At 42.6% G+C, this 17399-nt stretch overlaps 1 protein-coding gene across 6 annotated transcripts in view; it reads right to left on the reverse strand.

Annotated features, from left to right (window-relative positions):
* LCA5L (lebercilin LCA5 like) overlaps window positions 1-17399 on the reverse strand; it is a 43888-nt gene that overhangs the window by 6421 nt on the left and 20068 nt on the right. For 2 of the 6 annotated variants that reach the window (XR_014139120.1, XM_081800072.1), the window contains exons 1-2: window positions 12077-12594; window positions 9942-10079 (exon numbers count right to left, since the gene is read on the reverse strand). Coding sequence is in view for 4 of the 6 variants with exons in the window: in XM_081800072.1 (XP_081656198.1) it covers window positions 9942-10079; window positions 12077-12523 (585 nt within the window). In the remaining 2 variants the exon portion in view is untranslated. Of the gene's footprint in view, window positions 1-2075; window positions 2161-4789; window positions 4960-9941; window positions 10104-12076; window positions 12595-17399 lie in introns of those variants that run through there. The other 4 variants (XM_006736401.3, XM_081800067.1, XM_081800078.1 and 1 more) reach the window with 4 other exon arrangements.

A 17399-nucleotide genomic window follows, 5' to 3' on the forward strand; every position in this document is an offset into this window, starting at 1 on the left:
TACCCAAAAATAGACTCAAAATGGATGAAAGACCTAAATGTGAGACAGGAGTCCATCAAAATCCTAGAGGACAACAAAGGCAGCAACCTCTGTGACCTCGGCCGCAGCGACTTCTTGCTAGACACGTCTCCAAAGGCAAGGGAAACAAAGGCAAAAATGAACTATTGGGACTTCATCAAGATAATAAGCTTTTGCACAGCAAAGGAAACAGTCAACAAAACCGAAAGACAACCGACAGAATGGGAGAAGATATTTGCAAATGTCTTATCAGATAAAGGGCTAGTATCCAAAATCTATAAAGAACTTATCAAACTCAACACCCAAAGAACAAATAATCCAAACAAGAAGTGAGCAGAAGACATGAACAGACATTTCTCCAAAGAAGACATTCAAATAGCCACCAGACACATGAAAAAATACTCCACATCATTTGGCATCAGGGAAATACAAGTCAAAACCACAATGAGATACCACCTCACATCTGTCAGAATGGCTAAAATTAACAAGTCCGGAAACAACAGATGTTGGCGAGGATGTGGAGAAAGGGGAACCCTCCTACACTGTGGGTGGGAATGCAAGCTGGTGAAGCCATTCTGGAAAACAGTATGGAGGTTCCTCAAAAATTGAAAATAGAGCTACCCTACGACCCAGCAATTGCACTACTGGGTATTTACCCCAAAGATACGAATGTAGTGATCTGAAGGAGCACCTGCATCCCAATGTTCATAGCAGCAAAGTCCACAATAACCAAACTATGGAAAGAGCTCAGATGTCCATCGACAGATGAATGGATAAAGGAGATGTGGTTCATATATACAATGGAATATTATGCAGCCATCAAAAAAAATGAAATCTCATTTGCAATGACTTGGATGGAACTAGTGGGTATTATGCTAAGCAAAATAAGTCAGAGAAAGATAATTATCATATCTTACTCATATGTGGAGTTTAAAAAATAAGACAGAGGATCATAGGGGAAGGGAGGGAAAAATAAAACAAGATGAAATCAGAGAGGGCGAAAAATCATAAAAGACTCTTAATCATAGGAAACAAACTGAGGGTTGCTGGAGGGGGGGTGGGGGATAGGGTAACTGGGTGATGGGCATTAAGGAGGGCATGGGATGTAATGAGCACTGGGTATTATATAAGACTGATGAATCACTGAACTCTACCTCTGAAACTAATAATACACTATATATTAAGTAATTGAATTTAAATTAAAAAAACCCACCATCAACAAAAAACAACAAAAAAGTAAGCATGTAGTGGCTTTTTCTACCAAACTAGGGGTGACTGTTCCTATTGTATTTCTTCTGAGCCAAGCCTCATGCTGGCAGATCTTGGGGATGGTGGATAAGTACGGCCTGTCTTGAAGGAAAAATACTACTCAGCAATGAAAAGGTACAAACGAATGATAGCAACAGCAACATGGGTGAATCTCAAAAGCATTAGGCTGAACAAAAGAAGCCAGACACGGAAGAGCACCTGCTATATGATTCCACTCACAGGAAATTCTAGAACGGGCAAAGAAAGCTGCTCTGACAAGGGAAATCAGTGGTTGCCTCAGGCAAGGGCCAGGGCCAGGGACTCCTGATGGCAGGGGGCTGGGAGGGGTCCTTCTGAGGGGGAGGTTTGTACTGACTGGGGTGCTGGTCACATTCATGTCAGCTTTTGCCAAAACCCGCCAAAATGCACGCTTAAAATGGGTGCATCTTACTGAGGCAAATTGTACCTAAATAATGATGATTTAAAAAACCCCCACACTGGGCAACAGATGTACTTAGAAAGTTCACTGTCTGGCAGACAATTTGCTCCCAGCTGGAAAGTGGGGCTCCCAATCCGCCTGCAGTAAGGACATGCGGGACTGAGCGGAGGCTGGGAGGACAGGAAAGCATGTCTAGGTCCTCCTACTGTTTCAACCATATCCCATGGCTCATTATTCTTCTAGAATCCCAAAATGTTTCAATGCCTAGTGAAACTGATTTTTAAAATATCCATTATTTGCATGATATAAAGTAGAAAAATATGACTACATCCTTAAAAATAGATTTTGAGCAAAAATAATTAAAATGTACCTTTTAGATAATCTTCTTTGTCATGTAAATTTTTAAGTATCCGACTAGTATAGATGTTTCTAATTTCAAGCTCTCGATCCTTCTCCTAAAGAGAACCACAATACCAATTTTTCTATAAATGTTTGCTCTTATCAGCCTCCATCTTTTCTATAAAACAATTTAAGTGGGCTCAGTATTCTTTGAATAAAATCTATAGATGCTAGCAGAAACAGAAATAGGCCATAACCTTATATATCATCCCCGACACCAAAAAGTACTTTTTAACAGAGCAACAGACTTTTGTGACGGGGACAATATCGCCGAGGGCTTTGCGAGCCAGCTTCTCTCACTGGAGTTTTTCTGTCCCCTGGGTCTGTGCCATGAAGTTTGCTGGTTTTTTCTCATGGTCCAGCACAGCACTAGCCACGTTGTGATCTAAACTAATTAAAATGAAATGAACAATTCAGTCCTCCCTCACATTACCCAGGTTTCCAGCGCTCAGTAGCTGCCCATGGCTGGTGACCACACTCTCGGGTGGTGCAGGTAGAACATTCCCACCATCACAGGAAGTTCTACTAGACACGGCTGCATTTAGACAGTACATAAAGGGTGGGTAAAACCTAGAACAAAGGCATCATTGTTCAGCTATAAATCTCGGTATTTTTTTTTTTTAAAGATTTTATTTATTTATTTGAGAGAGAGAATGAGAGACAGAGAGCACGAGAGGGAAGAGGGCAGAGGGAGAAGCAGACTCCCCACTGAGCAGGGAGCCCAATGCGGGACTCGATCCGGGGACTCCAGGATCATGACCTGAGCCGAAGGCAGTCGCTTAACCAACTGAGCCCTAAATCTCGGTATTGACTTTTTATTTTATTATTTTTATTTTTTAAAGATTTATTTTTTATTTGAGAGAGAGAGAGAGAGAGCGTGAGCACAAGCAGGAGGGGCAGAGGGAGAGAGAATCCCAAGCAGACTCTTTGTTCATGACCCTGAGATCATGACCTGAGCCAAAACCAAGAGTCGGACACTCAGCTGACTGAGCCACCCAGGCGCCCCAAAAGTATTGACTTTTTAAAGTCTTGGCAAAACAAAATGTGTGAAATCCTGGCTTGCTTGTCGAGGGAAAAAAAAAAAAAAGGTTTCACTAAGCACCAAACACTCCTCTTACACATGCATCAAGAGGCAAGCCTGTTAGACTCAAGACCACCAAGTTTTAGCCAAAACCACAGTCAAAAGGAGTGTATGAGTGAAGGGTGTCTTCTACTGTGTGATTAGGCAGGAAAGCCTGGAGGAGGGGGCCCAAGGAAGGGTGGGGGCAGAGATGCGGGGTAGGGGGAGAGAGAGAGATCAGATGGGGTCTGGTCTCCCTGTGCCCTCAGAGATACTAAGAGGGTGAAGAAACAACTCTGAGGTTGGGAAACTCTCAGCACAGGAGGCCTTGGCGTGGCCCAGGAAATTCAAGCCGCTTCGTCAAGCCCCCAGGTCAGCGTGGAGCAAGAGTAACATGGCGCTGCCAAGTGGTAAGTGGAAAAGGCTAAATGCAATGTCCAGGCAAAGGGCCAAAGAGAATGCTTCCCTCACTTACACAAGGAGTGGGACCCCAAGGAGGGGAGCTGCGCAGAGAGCTAGGGAACCTGCTCCCCAGTCCTCAAGGTTACTGACCCAGGTAATCCCACAGCATAGGCTTCGGGATCGACGGTCTAGCCAAGGATCAGATGGCAGATGGATCTCAAGGCATTGGCATCAACAGACAACAGGCGAAGATCACTAAGATTGGACCTACTGAGAAGAGGCCATGAGTTTCACCAGCCAAATTCAGTAGACACCAGCCAGGTCCTGGGGACTTGGCTAGTTAAGACCAGTCATTCCTCAGTAGAACTAGGTCTAGAGGTTCCAGAGGGTCAGGGGCCCCTTTCCCCTTTTACCAACAGAACGTGTACATCCTCCCCGCACCCCGCCCTGGCTAGATGCTATCTCCACTGAGAAATGGGAGATGGGGTTGGGGAAAACTGCTGCAAGCCTCAGAGACAACCTAAACTAGGACCAGTTTCAACTGGACAGACTGAGACAAGCTTCTGTATAGTCTCCATATCTGTCCATGTCCCCACCTCCCACTTGTGGGAATGGGGCTCATAAGGGAGTATAGTTCAGTTATAGAAAATAAAAAACATACATATTTTTGCACATCTGAACTGGAGAGGGCAGGGTTTGTATTTATTTTTTATTTTTTTAAAGATTTTATTTATTTATTTATTTATTTATTTATTTATTTATTTATTTGACAGAGAGAGAGAGAGAAAGAGAACAAGCAAGGGGAGCAGCAGAGGGAGAAGCAGGCTCCCTGCCTGAGCAGGGAGCTCAACGTGGGGCTCGATCCCAGGACCCTGGGTTCATGACCTGAGCCGAAGGCAGACACTTAACTGACTGCGCCACCCAGACGTTGCTGGTTTGTATTTATTTTAATCATAAAATTAATCTGCTATCAGAGGTAAATGGATAACATATGAGAATATTAATCTTCTCTAGAAATTAAGTTTCTGGGAACAAAAATGTTACAGTATGTTTCTCTTTTTATTTCTCATTGTGATAACACTGCATTTAGCAAGAAAGAACAGTAATGGGGACACTTTGATGCCATGAAAAATTGATCAAGTTATTCTAGATATTATGTTTAAGAAGAATATAATGTAGAAGATCTTAGATTTTTTTTTTTTTTTTACCCCTACTGGTTAAGACAAGAATAATTTTGATGTTTAGAGGGACAAGCGTTGATCGTCTGGAAAATTCAGTTATTTCTTTTGATTTGGTCCGGCTCCTTGGAGGGTGGAGTATGTGCTTCAGCAGCAGAGAGCAGGAAGAAGGCAGGTAAGAATGGCTGACTGGCAGGTGGCTGGTGCAGGGCTGGCTGGGGGCAAAAGGAAGTCACGTGAAGAACAGTCCTCCCTCGGGCTTGGAACAAATGTCCAAGTCTGGGTGCCCTCCACAGAGCTGGGCTCAAAATCAAAGACAACAGGTTCAGAACGCAACCCAGGATACTTGTGTAGTTGAGGTCAATCAGTTAATCAAGAGAAGCAATAAGAAGGAAAATCCACATCTAGGAATGCTCATGGAATGCTTGGGGAATATTTATAGAAAAAAATACTCACAAGCTCAGGGACTATCAGGTCAGAGTTCAATGGGAAGTTGGGTCATGGTGGAAACCGTATTAAGATCAGGATAGATGGCTTCCAAAAGACAGGAAACAATATCTTAATAGACAATGCCACTTTGGCAGGGGTGAGCTTATAGCCTGGATGTAGGGTGGGGCTGCAGTACCTCATTTGGGAGCTGTGGAAGACTGACATTCTATCCCCTTACTTTGGCCCATACTCTCGAAATGGAGCAGAGTCTAGAATTGGTGTTGGATGACTTCGAAAATGAGTTTCAGGGCGCCTGGGTGGCTCAGTTGGTTAAGCGTCTGCCTTCGGCTCAGGTCATGATCCCAGGGTCCTGGGATCAAGTCCCAAATCAGGCTCCCTGCTTGGCAGGGAGTCGGCTACTCCCTCTGCCTCTCTGCTCCGCTTGTGCTCCCCATCTCTGTCTCTCTCTCTCTCTCCCTCCCTCCCTCCCCAAGATAAATAAAATCTTAAAAAGAAAAGAAAAGAAAATGAGTTTCAAAGTACAGAAACAGAAATTCTGATCTTTGGGACCATGCCCTCCCAAACTCAGGTATTAATGATTTATGTTAATATGGCAGACTGCATTTTTCTAAAATTGGTTCAGCAATATTTCTGGTCCCATTTCTGGTCCCATGCTCTTCCAGAACCTTGTGACTCCCCATCAAGAATCCATTGCTCCTCCTCTTGTACCGCCTTGACAAAGGGAATGAGGTGGAAGAGACGCTATGTGACTGGTTCTCTTCCTGTCTGTATCTCTCCACTCTTCTTCTTGGAACCTAGCCGCCATGTTGTGAGGAAGCCCACACCACATGTGGGTGGTTCTGGCCAACACCCCAGGTATGATCTCAGCTGTCAGTTGGCGCCAACTGCAGACATATGTGTGAGACTTCAGAGAATTCCAGCCCCATCTTTGAACCACCTTAGCTGATGTCAAGAGTGGCAGAGCCCTACCCGAATTGTGGATTTGTGAACAAAATTAATATTCTCATTTCTTAAGCCACTAAAAGTTGTGGAGTAATATGTTATGCAGTCATAGTGACTGAAGCAGTCAGGACACTAAAACGTCCTTGAAGTTTCTATTCCATTTCTCCTTGGGTCAGTACCACGGATGACCATGAAGCCTAAGAGGCAATCTCATTTTTCCAGATGAAACAGGACTGGAAAGAAGGTAGGAGTATAGCCTGAATGCAGGAAGAAACTATAGGTGATAGGCCATGGGTGTAATGACTGAGTTATGGGAAATGAACCAGTGGATTGTTTTAAATTATTTTGTACAATACAATCCTTTGTGTCTCATTTTCCTTCATGTGTTTTTCATCTGTCTTCTGGCTCTTTGTTTTTGGGAGATTTCCTCCATGGCCATGGATTTTCCTTATCTCCTAGCTCTTCTACTGAGTTTCATATGCTGGAATCATCTTTTAATTTTCACTTGCTGTTCTCTGATTTTTTCCATGTTCATAACATTCTTACTTTATGGGCATAGTATCTTCTTTCCTGGATATTAAACTAAACCTACAGGGTGAGCTGTTCTGCTTGCTATTCCCGTGCTTTCTTCATGCTGCTGGTTTTCTTCACAGATGTGGTTGCTTGAGCATATTTAAAAATAAGGGGCTGGATTATTTTATTTACCTTACTTTATTTTATATGGAAATTTATTTCTTTAGTAGGCTTCCTTCCTGAACGGGAAGGCAGGCTGGCTATGGGTAAATCAATGGCACATGGTGACTGTCAGGTTTCACTTTGAGGCAAGTCATTTGACTAAGTGCCTCCCACATTCCAGAATGTACTCTTTGAAGGGCTTTACCTGGGATGTCAGCATTTTACCCTGGGTGGCTGGTTTCTTCTCAAGCAATTCATTCACAAACTTCCTGCCTGATGGAAGATGCTGGACTCAGGTACTGTGAGTGCTGTTGACAGGATGGGCAGGTGAGCTTGGTGACTCAATCCCATGTGCTCAAGTGCTTTTCCCTCCTGTCCTCCGCTGGACAAATGCTTTTCCAGCACCTCTTGCTGTGGCTTCTTCTGCTCTGTGTCATCCACATAAATGTTTCCACCCACTTTTTCTTTTTTTTTTTTTTTTTAAAGATTTTATTTATTTATTTGAGACAGAGAGAATGAGAGACAGAGAGCATGAGAGGGAGGAGGGTCAGAGGGAGAAGCAGACTCCCTGCCGAGCAGGGAGCCCGATGCGGGACTTGATCCCGGGACTCCAGGATCATGACCTGAGCTGAAGGCAGTTGCTTAACCAACTGAGCCACCCAGGCGCCCTCCACCCACTTTCTGTCCACAATAAATGTACCCAAATCTCTACTGTTTGCCGATGACTTACCCCCAGCTCTTTGCTTTTGTGTGTCTACTTTCTTTCAGTCCTTTACTGATTCCTTCCACGGGGGTTCTGAAGGGAGGGCACTTAGATATGCGCTATCATCCCCAACAGTTGAAGCCAGAGTGAACAATGTCTTTCTCAGCCCAAACCAGAATCCCCATTTGTCTGCTGGTGAATGTGGTGTAAGGTCCCTATCTCTCATGACAGCTGTTGGTCTCCTGATGCCTGGTCCCACCCCGGAGATTCTGATTTTGCAGGTATGGATGTGGCCAGGGCAATGGAGTTTTCAAAGCTCCCCAGATGATGAATATGTGGCCAAGTTTGAGGACCTCACTTCAGCCAAATGCGAAGATGGCTGCCCCAAGGCTCTGCTCCTGCTGGTCACTTGTGTTGATTCTGAATTTGGGGTTTCCGTCCCCATTCCTGTTACCTCACCAGCCATTTTTCTGCAGAGTGATTTAGGTTGTGATTATCTGTGTCTGGTTTCTCCATCAATCCAAAAAATGGTTTTTGATCCTTTTATCTTCCAGAAATTCTTTGGCAGTTCTGGTACAATTGTGGTATCCTTTCTGGGGTTATGGGTTATTGTCTCCCCCCTCGAAGATTTTATTTATTTATTTATTTATTTATTTGACAGAGAGAGACACAGCAAGAGAGGGAACACAAGCAGGGGAGTGGGAGAGGGAGAAGCAGGCTTCCCGCTGAGCAGGGAGCCTGATGCGGGGCTCGATCCCAGGACCCTGGGATCACGACCTGAGCCGAAGGCAGACACTTAATGACTGAGCCACCCAGGCGCCCGAAGGGTTATTGTTTTATTTTTTATTTTTTAAAGATTTTATTTATTTATTTGACAGAGAGAGACAGTGAGAGAGGGAACACAAGCAGGCAGAGTGGGAGAGGGAGAAGCAGCTTCCCACTGAGCAGGGAGCCCGATGCGGGGCTCGATCCCAGGACCCTGGGATCATGACCTGAGCCGAAGGCAGACGCTTAATGACTGAGCCACCCAGGCACCACAGGTTATTGTTTTAAAAGTATGTTTTCTGTCATTTCCATGGGGTTTGGGCAGGAAGGGATGAAAAATGTGTATTTAGCCCATCTTCTTGATCTATTTCAACTCTTTTTTATGCATAAATGTGATTTTTCTTATTTTTCCCTTTGAAAGGATTTTATTATAAAAATATCAAAAATATACAAAAGTAGAGAAAATAGTACAGTGAATCTCCATGAACCAATAAAACCAGATTCACCGATGAACAACTCATGCCCTGTCTGTTTCTCACTACACACCACCCTCTCTGATCTCTGATTCTATTCCCTGTCTGGGAATTATTTTGAGGCAAATTCTAGACACCATACAATTTAATATGTAAGTCTTTCACTGTGTATCTATAGCAGACAAGGACATCCTTTTTAAAACCTAACCACAATATCAACATTTCACCTACCAAAAAAAATCAATAATAATCCCGTAATATCAAATATTCAGTTTGTTTCACATTTTTCCAACTGTCTTATAATATTTTTCAAAAGTTTGCTTGAATCAGATTCCAAACAAGATCCAAAACATTGAGATTAATATGTAAAAGATTTTATTTATTTATTTAAGAGAGAGAGGGAGAGTGAGAGGGAGAAGCAGACTCTCCACTGAGCAGAGAGCCTGATGTGGGACTGGATCCCAGGACCCTGAGATCATGACCTGAGCCTAAGGCAGGCGTTTAACCAACTGAGCCAGCCAGGCGCCCTAATTCTCATCTTTAAAGCACAGTTTATTTTTTTTCTTTTTAAAATATTTTATTTATTTATTTATTTAGAGTGTGAGTAGGGAGAAGGGGCAGAGGGAGAGGGAGAGAGAGAATCTGGAGCAGACTCCACGCTGAGCATGGAGCCACATACGAAGCTCTATCTCATTACCCTGAGATCATGACCTGAGCCAAAATTAAGAGTTGGACGCTCAACTGACTGAGCCAATCAGGTGCCCCTAAAACACACTTTAAAACACAGTTTTGTAAACATTTCCAAGAGAAACTTTAAAATAAATCTGTTGGCCACTAAAATTACTCACAATATTTTAATGATGTAAGGTAATTAAAAAAAAACGTAGTTTGGATTACATTAACATGATAAGAAAACAATAATATTAATTCATGTGACGGAATGAGAATGTTAACAGGAAGTTTTGTTATGAATAGCTTAGAGATTTAATTTTTCTCGTTACAGCACATATTCACCAGGCTGTGAACTCATTCCAGTAATTTCAGATCCTCTATCTGTTCATATGGTTGTAGGGACAAAAAGTTAATTTGAGAAATAGATTCTTGAAGTTAAATAATTTAAAGAATAGCTTTGATATTTTGGGAAGCAGAACTTCACAAATTTTGTTACATTTTGCTTTAAAAGAAGTACCTTAAGTTTTTGCTGAAGGCGTTTTATTTCCATTTGCAGAGTCTTTGTAGCTGCTTGAGCTGCTAAAGTCTTCCGGGTCTCAATGGCCAGCTGCCGATTAAAGGCTCTATTGTTCAACCTCAGTTGTTTCTCCAAGCTCTGAAAACAGTATATATTTCAACTCTTTGGTAACCAGTGTAGTATTGTTAAAAAAAAAACAACTTCAGTTGTAATGGAACTAATTGCATTTATGAGAAGTGTGAAGTTTTAATACAATTTTAGTGCATGGCTCCTACAGGGGACATAGATTAGAACTCAATATAACCACACACACAGACACAAAAGCAAAAAACCCCAGATCACAGCTCTAGAGAATCAATATATTTTGAACCTAATGTTTTTTACACTCTGGAATTTGATTTAAAAAATACAAACAACCTTTGAACATTTCTTGAAAATGAATAAATATGCCATGCTTTAAAACTCAACCCAAGTGGCTGTGCTAACACGGAGACCTGCTAACGTGGCAGGTGCATTCAGGAGCTCTGTCAAGCCTCGGTCGTTGGAGGGCTGTCCAGCAGCAGGGCAGCTGTGCGGGCTCGAAGGCGGGCTCAACTCTCCGCTGACGGACCCTGGGAGCTCCTTCAGGGACTCATCCTCCACCCCCACCCCTGAAAGAGGGAGGAATTCTAAGACCAGAAGGTCTCTGCCAGCACTGCGGCCGTCTGCACCCAGGGCTCACGGGTATGCGGGCACCTCCTCTCCATCCTCTGCAGAGCATGAGAATTTTACTGCAGAACTCTTTGGTCTGGACTTGGACAGAGGCTTGGCCGAAAAGGCCTTTTCTTTCCTTTTTTCCCGCATAGTAGTAATACTTTCTCATTAAAGAAAAGCGGGCAATATGGTAAGCTAGAAGAATGAAATAATCACTAAAAATCCCAGTCTCCAAACTATTAACATTAAAAAAAAATACTACATGTTTTGGCTCATAAACATTTTCTCCAACCACCAAATGCCCTACAACCAAACAAAATTTCCCATATGACTAAATGCGTCTGATAAGAAAATAGTTCTTGAATTCTTTTTGGTTTTGGTTACAGATATAAAACAGGAACTACTTAACATGTATATGCAAAAATATGTAGATGAGATAAAAAGAAATTTACTTTTCCCTGATGGACATGTGCTAAGATGGGACATGTGCCAATATTACCTGGAAGGTCAAATAATAGAACTTCGGATTATGAATTACATGACTGAAAAGGAGGCTGCTCATCATTTTCTGGAGCTCACATGCCCGTTTTATGGGAGAAAATTCTCTTTGAAAAAAGAGGAGGATTTTTACCAAAGAGGAAGTAACCGATAAAAAAGTACATGAAATGAACTTGATATTTTCTTTTTTCAAGTTCATAAAAAAATCGGCCTCTTACCATCATATAATAAGGCATTAAGCAGTAAATTTTTTAAAAGTATGTTTGTCCATAGAGACCAAGGACTAAAATAGAATTGGCAGAATTCTCAGTAGAATCAGGGTGTTCTCCCAAATCATCCCTTATAGTGCAGTTCCCGAGCCTTTGATGACCATGTGCCATTTAGGAAGATCAACGTGTTCATGTCAATGATTGTAGTTCCTTTCCCCTCTCTGTTCCCAGGAGCGTTATCTGGGAAACGCTTCTGTTGCGAACATACCAACAATGTCTGTGTGGTGGTGAGAAGACAGTTGACCAGGGAATATGAGGAAAGGGGCAGGAGAGATGCTGGGGGCAGGCTTTTAGGAAAGTAGGCTTTTAATAAATAGTATGAAGTAGAAGGTTAGCTTCTAAGAGGTTTCACCCACCCAACCCAACCCAACCCAACCCAATACAACCCAGCCCAACCCAACCCAACCCAACCCAACAACCTTTCCAGCACACAAACAGGCTTAGAGAATGGTCATTTCCAGACAAACAAGCCCTGCCACAGGATGAGCTCACTAGACCACAGAAGGAACATCTCCCCTTCCCCACCCCTGAACCCCCCTTAGACAGCATCACTGGTGTGGCCTGCAGGCAAAGCAGCTGGTGATGCTCTCCTACACAGGGGCAAGCGTGGTGCAGGTACACCCTCTCCGTGTCCATTTTGGAACATTACAGTTTCTAGGCCTCTGAAATACGGACCTGTATTTTTTTGTCATTTGCCTCCGTTTTTGTTGTAAGAACAGACAATCTTTGAGTAAGTTCCTCCCTCTCTGCAAGGTTTTTGTCTTCAGAAAGTTCCTGCAGTGCCTGCAAGGCATCTTTAGTCTTCAGCAGCTCACTGTCAGCTTCTCGAAGTTTCCTAGATGCACTTCTTTCCTTTTCCTGGGATTTCCTAAGTAGCTGCCTCAAATTTTTGACTTCGTTCTGATGTTTTGCCATAATTTGAGGTAGATTATTTTGTGAATTCTCATATTTCCCTATAGCTTTCAAGTGCCTAAGCTGCAGCTGTTTCAAAAATTGGTTTTCTATGACCGTGGCTTCCAATTTACGATGGATATCCCCTAGTTCATTTTTTAGCTCTTTAATCTTATGAAGCCTTGCTGAGAGTATGCGATGAGTCATGGCGTCTCTTCTTTGGGTAATCATATTGTTTTGGGAATTTAAAAGTGGTGCATTCCAGTTGTGCTTTTTTTCAACTGAGATTTCCTTCTGGCCTGTGTAAGCAGATAATCCAGTTTGTTACTAGTAATATGCATACACATATGCAGATATGCACGTTTGTGTTCCCCCCACCCCCACCCCGCACACATGCGCACATACACAGGCAAACTAGAAGGGGAAAGAGCATGTAATGAATAGCCATGCTCCAGGGCAGGGATTTCATATGCAGAATACTCCATTCAAGGTCAGCAGTAGTCTATTTAACAGCTGAAGACTGTAAGTCATTTGTCCAAGGTTATATAACCACAAAGTCACATGGAATGGATTGAAAAGCAGGTCTTCTTTGACTGGAAAACCTATACTTACTTCTATTATTAAAGCTATACTAAAAACCATAATAATAGATAACATTTACTAAGGGCTTACCATGTGTTAAGCATTGAACTAAATGCTTTATGTAGATTATCTGATATAATCCTTCCAGTAATATGTTATGAGGCAATTCGAGCGTAACCTTAGAGTCCAATGTTATATATGAAGACCTCATATATTCAAAAAGACCCTTAGAAAGCCATTGAGCTGCTTAGACAAAATATGCGGATATTCCATCTCTCAGTAAATCCAACATAGACAATTTTTCCTGTTACTTTGACTGGGCTTTAAAGGAAGTAGTTAGTTGGCTTGTATTCAGAAGTCTATTTTAAACAAAATGTATCTAAACAATATTACACCCAGCTTCTAAGCACCAAGCTTATATAACTGCATTGAGTATGTCAAATGTGTATGTAACATCACTGCATTATTATCCCCTTTTAAAGATGAACAAACTGATGCTTCACAAAGTCACTTATGGATGGGCACACAGCTAGTAAGTGGGAGATGGAACCCTGGTCCCATATGTATGTGCATCCGTATGACATTTCTGTACATATATGTGCACACTGCATATGTGTGTGTACATGTTATTATATTTATATGCTGAGAGAGACTGAACCTAGATTCTAGGATCTAAGAGAAGCATGGTCTTCATCCTGGAGTGAGAAAGCACTTAGTGACCAGCGTCACTGGAGTCCTAGCCTTAAGCTATTGGCCCAACTGTGGACCCATCATCTGAGACTCGGCTTAACGCATTTGGCACAGGTGGTGGGAAAGGAGGTTCAGCCTGCAGTGGAAGTGAGTCAGCAGAAATCGAGGATGCGTTAGGGGATAAAGTGTTTCAATCTTGACTATGACAGACTACGCAGGGATGACATGATCATAGTATCTGCATCACATCAATAGTTGATGGACTGTCTTTACAACTATGCCTCCAAAGGTCCTTATTTTCCCACTGGGAACAACTTAGTAAGGGCTCTGGTTGGGTATTTGAGTATTTTGGAATAGGTTTTTGAGCACACTGAAAACTGGAAAGCGGAAGTCAGTCTCTAGGCCACCTACTGGAAGGCCAGGCACTTTGATACCTTAGGAGCTGGCTAGGGGAACGCCAGACCCAGGCAGTGTGGATCCGTCTGGATTACGACAGGGGTGGGTGGGGCTGTCATGTTCTACACCATGTCCAGCATGACTGAAGCCTGACTCCCAACTTAGAATGTTTTACACTCTTGGGTGGTGTGACTTGGAGGAGAGAAGGATTTCCATGGGACCAGAAGGATGAAGGGTGGCGGGTTCTGTGGGCAGTGAAGGCTTCTGTCTCTCTCTTATGCTGTGCTCACGTGATGGGAGGGCAGAGTCAGAATGAGTGGGTGCCTGGGACGAGTCCCTGTGGCCGTGGGAGCACCGGCCAAGGCACCAGGAAGAAGTGTGCATACAGGGGAATGGGTACTTTGAAAACAGGAGGAGTCAGCCTCTTAGTGATCAATGTGCTTGGACAAGGAGCACATAAGTGATGAGAATGAAGGACCAGAAGCCCTTCCCCAGTGTTCTCATCTGTGTAAGGCCACCCACACTCTCTCCATCCCCCAAACACGCCTGAGATTGCATTTTTTGCCTACCCTGGTGGGTGTTTGGGGGAGGATGAACCAGACTTGTTTGCTTCAGAAGGTAAATATACCACTTGTGTTTGAGTGATACAGAATAAATTCATACTATACATATTATGCATACTTGTATACTAATTAAGGTTATGGAAAGTTGAAGCAGGGTTTAGTCAATGATTTTGTATCTCATTACACTAACCTACACATGTAAGAATGACAAAATTTACAATTTCTTTCTTTCTTGTTTTTTAGTTAACATATACTGTATTATTAATTTCAGGGGTAGAATTTAGTGATTCATCAGTTGCACATAACACCCAGTGCTCATTACATCCAGTGCCCTCCTTAATGCCCATCACCCAGTTAGCCCATCCCCCCACCTACCTCCCCTCCAGCAACCCTGTTTGTTTCTTAGAGTTAAGTGTCTCTTACAATTTCTATCTCATTTTATACAATGAGGCAGATTTGGCCTAATGATTAAACTACTCTTAGTGAAGTGACTAAATTAATTTTGATTGCACCAAAATTAATTTGCCCCAATTTATGACCAGGTATCTTGCATAAAACACTCAATAAATATTTGTGGAATAATAGAGGAAACAATTTTTAAAAGTTAAATTATCAGGCACTTAGAACCCAAAGTGCAGTTCCTGTAGAAATAGTTTTATAAATTCTGCCTTTCATGTAGCCCTATAAAAGTGTAGAATCAATATAAAATGTAGTGTAGAGAGCCATGATCCCTGTCCCATAAAACCTTGGGGCTAGACTGTTTCTGAATTATTATTATTATTCTGGTGCGTATACAGTATTTTCCATAGTACTCCCAGAAGGGTTGGGGACAGCAGACTTTAATCAAAGAATATTTTCGTGAAATATAGGACTCTTCACACTAAGTGAACTAAAGATCAGTCTCATCTTAGTTTTTGTTGCCAAATCAGTTTCGGTGCCAAAGATATAGAAAATATTTGATTTTCAGAGTTTTGTAAATTACAAATGTGGATAAGGGATTGTAACCAGGGAGCCTACGGACGATGTGGGTTCTATTGTGATAATCTCTTCCAAATGCCACAAACAGACTTCTTTTGACAGAGTCCCACGTGAGAGAAGGAACTGGACCTTTCATCTCCTACCCTGGGCCTTGCCCGTGAGTGTAAGGCTCCCACCTCTCTGGGAAAGGGGCTTTTAGCCTTTTGAGAATCTGGTAGAAGCTCATGGGTCCTTCTCCCTAGAAAAGTTTACAAATCCAAATAGACACAAAATATGCAAAGATTTTCATGGAGCCCACAGACATGGGTCTTAGATTAAGAATCCCTACCCTACAGCTTGGAAGAAGGGGACCTGAAGATTCTAGATGACCCAGAAGTAGCACAGGGAGTCCTAGGCACACCTGGTCACAGGAGGCTGGGGGTGGGAGATACGGGTAACGTAACGGTAGGCGTGTTCCACATATAGTATTAAGTGCTTAAGTATTTTCCAGCTGTTGACCGATGGCAGTTCTGATGATCAAGTGGAAGAGACTTTCAGCTATTTCTCTATTAGGGGTATTTATAAGCCTAGGATTGCCTAAAATGGGAGGGAGTCATCACGGTCCAGGCAGGGAGGCAAGGAGCAAGATCAAGGATATCATAAGGCTCCTTTCAGTTTGGACAGTTAGGACTGGATGGTGTTGGTGCTCCTACAGTCCGTGAGGGAATGACATTATTAACAGCCTTTGGAACCACCCCTGTTTCAAAGAATGATCTTTGCCTCACCGGACTTGAAGCCCATCTTCTTGGGGTGTTGGAACAGGTTTTTACATTTCATTGGCAATTCAAACCTTGGTTCTTCTGCTGAGATGAAAGGCAAGAAGCCAGTGAGATCCAAGTATCTGTAACGAGGCCACCTGTTAACTAAAAACGGAACCAACCTCACTAGTGGGCTCCAGGAGGGTAAGTCGGGCAAGAGGGCTAGGCTTTACATTTTCAGCCTAACTTCCTGCCATTTTGTCATGATTCTTAATTTCTCTATTTCCTAATTCCTTCTATAAAAGTTCCCTTATACAGACACATTTAGAACATGGGAGGACAATAAAACGGAATGTGGACTACTTCAAATACCAGCGCATTAAATAATAATGTCATTAGAAACAGAAATTTGGTCTTGCTTGGGAAATGTTGCTTACCTTTAGATTGGGAGATTTTAGAAATGTACTTTTTCTTCTCGTCCTTTTTTTCTTTTATCACGGGCTTCTCTAAATAATTTCTATTAAGAGCGGTTTCTGAACATTCAGAGAGAAAGTCTTCTGAGTAATCACAGCGAGAACTTAAACTTCTGGAGGAACACTGGGATCTACTATAGTCAACACTCCTATCGGAGGTGTGCCCGGGACTGCCACTGGGACAGTCACTTGTGCCCAGGCGGCCCCCGCACTCAGCGGCCATCCTACTGAGTCCTAATGCCGCACCGGGGAGACGCCCGTCTATGTCTGTTTCTGCTGGACCAGCCAGAGACATAGTAAACAACCTGACAGAAGAAAAGTATTTTTAGATTTATAGCTATTGACATTAAAATGAACCTATGCTTTATTATATTTAACTATAAATGGAGGACTAGGAAAGGGAAACAACACATTCCTTTGAAGTTATTTTCTGGAAAAATCTCAGTTTGGCTTTTATGTTTTCTTCACATAAGATATAAGACCCCTGAGATCAAACTTTGGTGAGATTATGCTTATAGGTAACGTAAGATAAGGTTCACATCAGAGAACAACAATGACAACAATTTATGAATTAGTGAATTACATCCTCATTCTCTCAGGATGCTGACATTTTTTGCCTTGAAGAAAATGACAGTACTTGGTAAGTGTGGGTGGCCTGTATGAAGTGCAACACTTAGGAAAGTCAGAC

This window comes from Leptonychotes weddellii, chromosome 1 (assembly GCF_054177405.1).
Source record: "Leptonychotes weddellii isolate Sample4059 chromosome 1, ASM5417740v2, whole genome shotgun sequence".
Taxonomy (NCBI): Eukaryota; Metazoa; Chordata; class Mammalia; order Carnivora; family Phocidae; genus Leptonychotes; species Leptonychotes weddellii.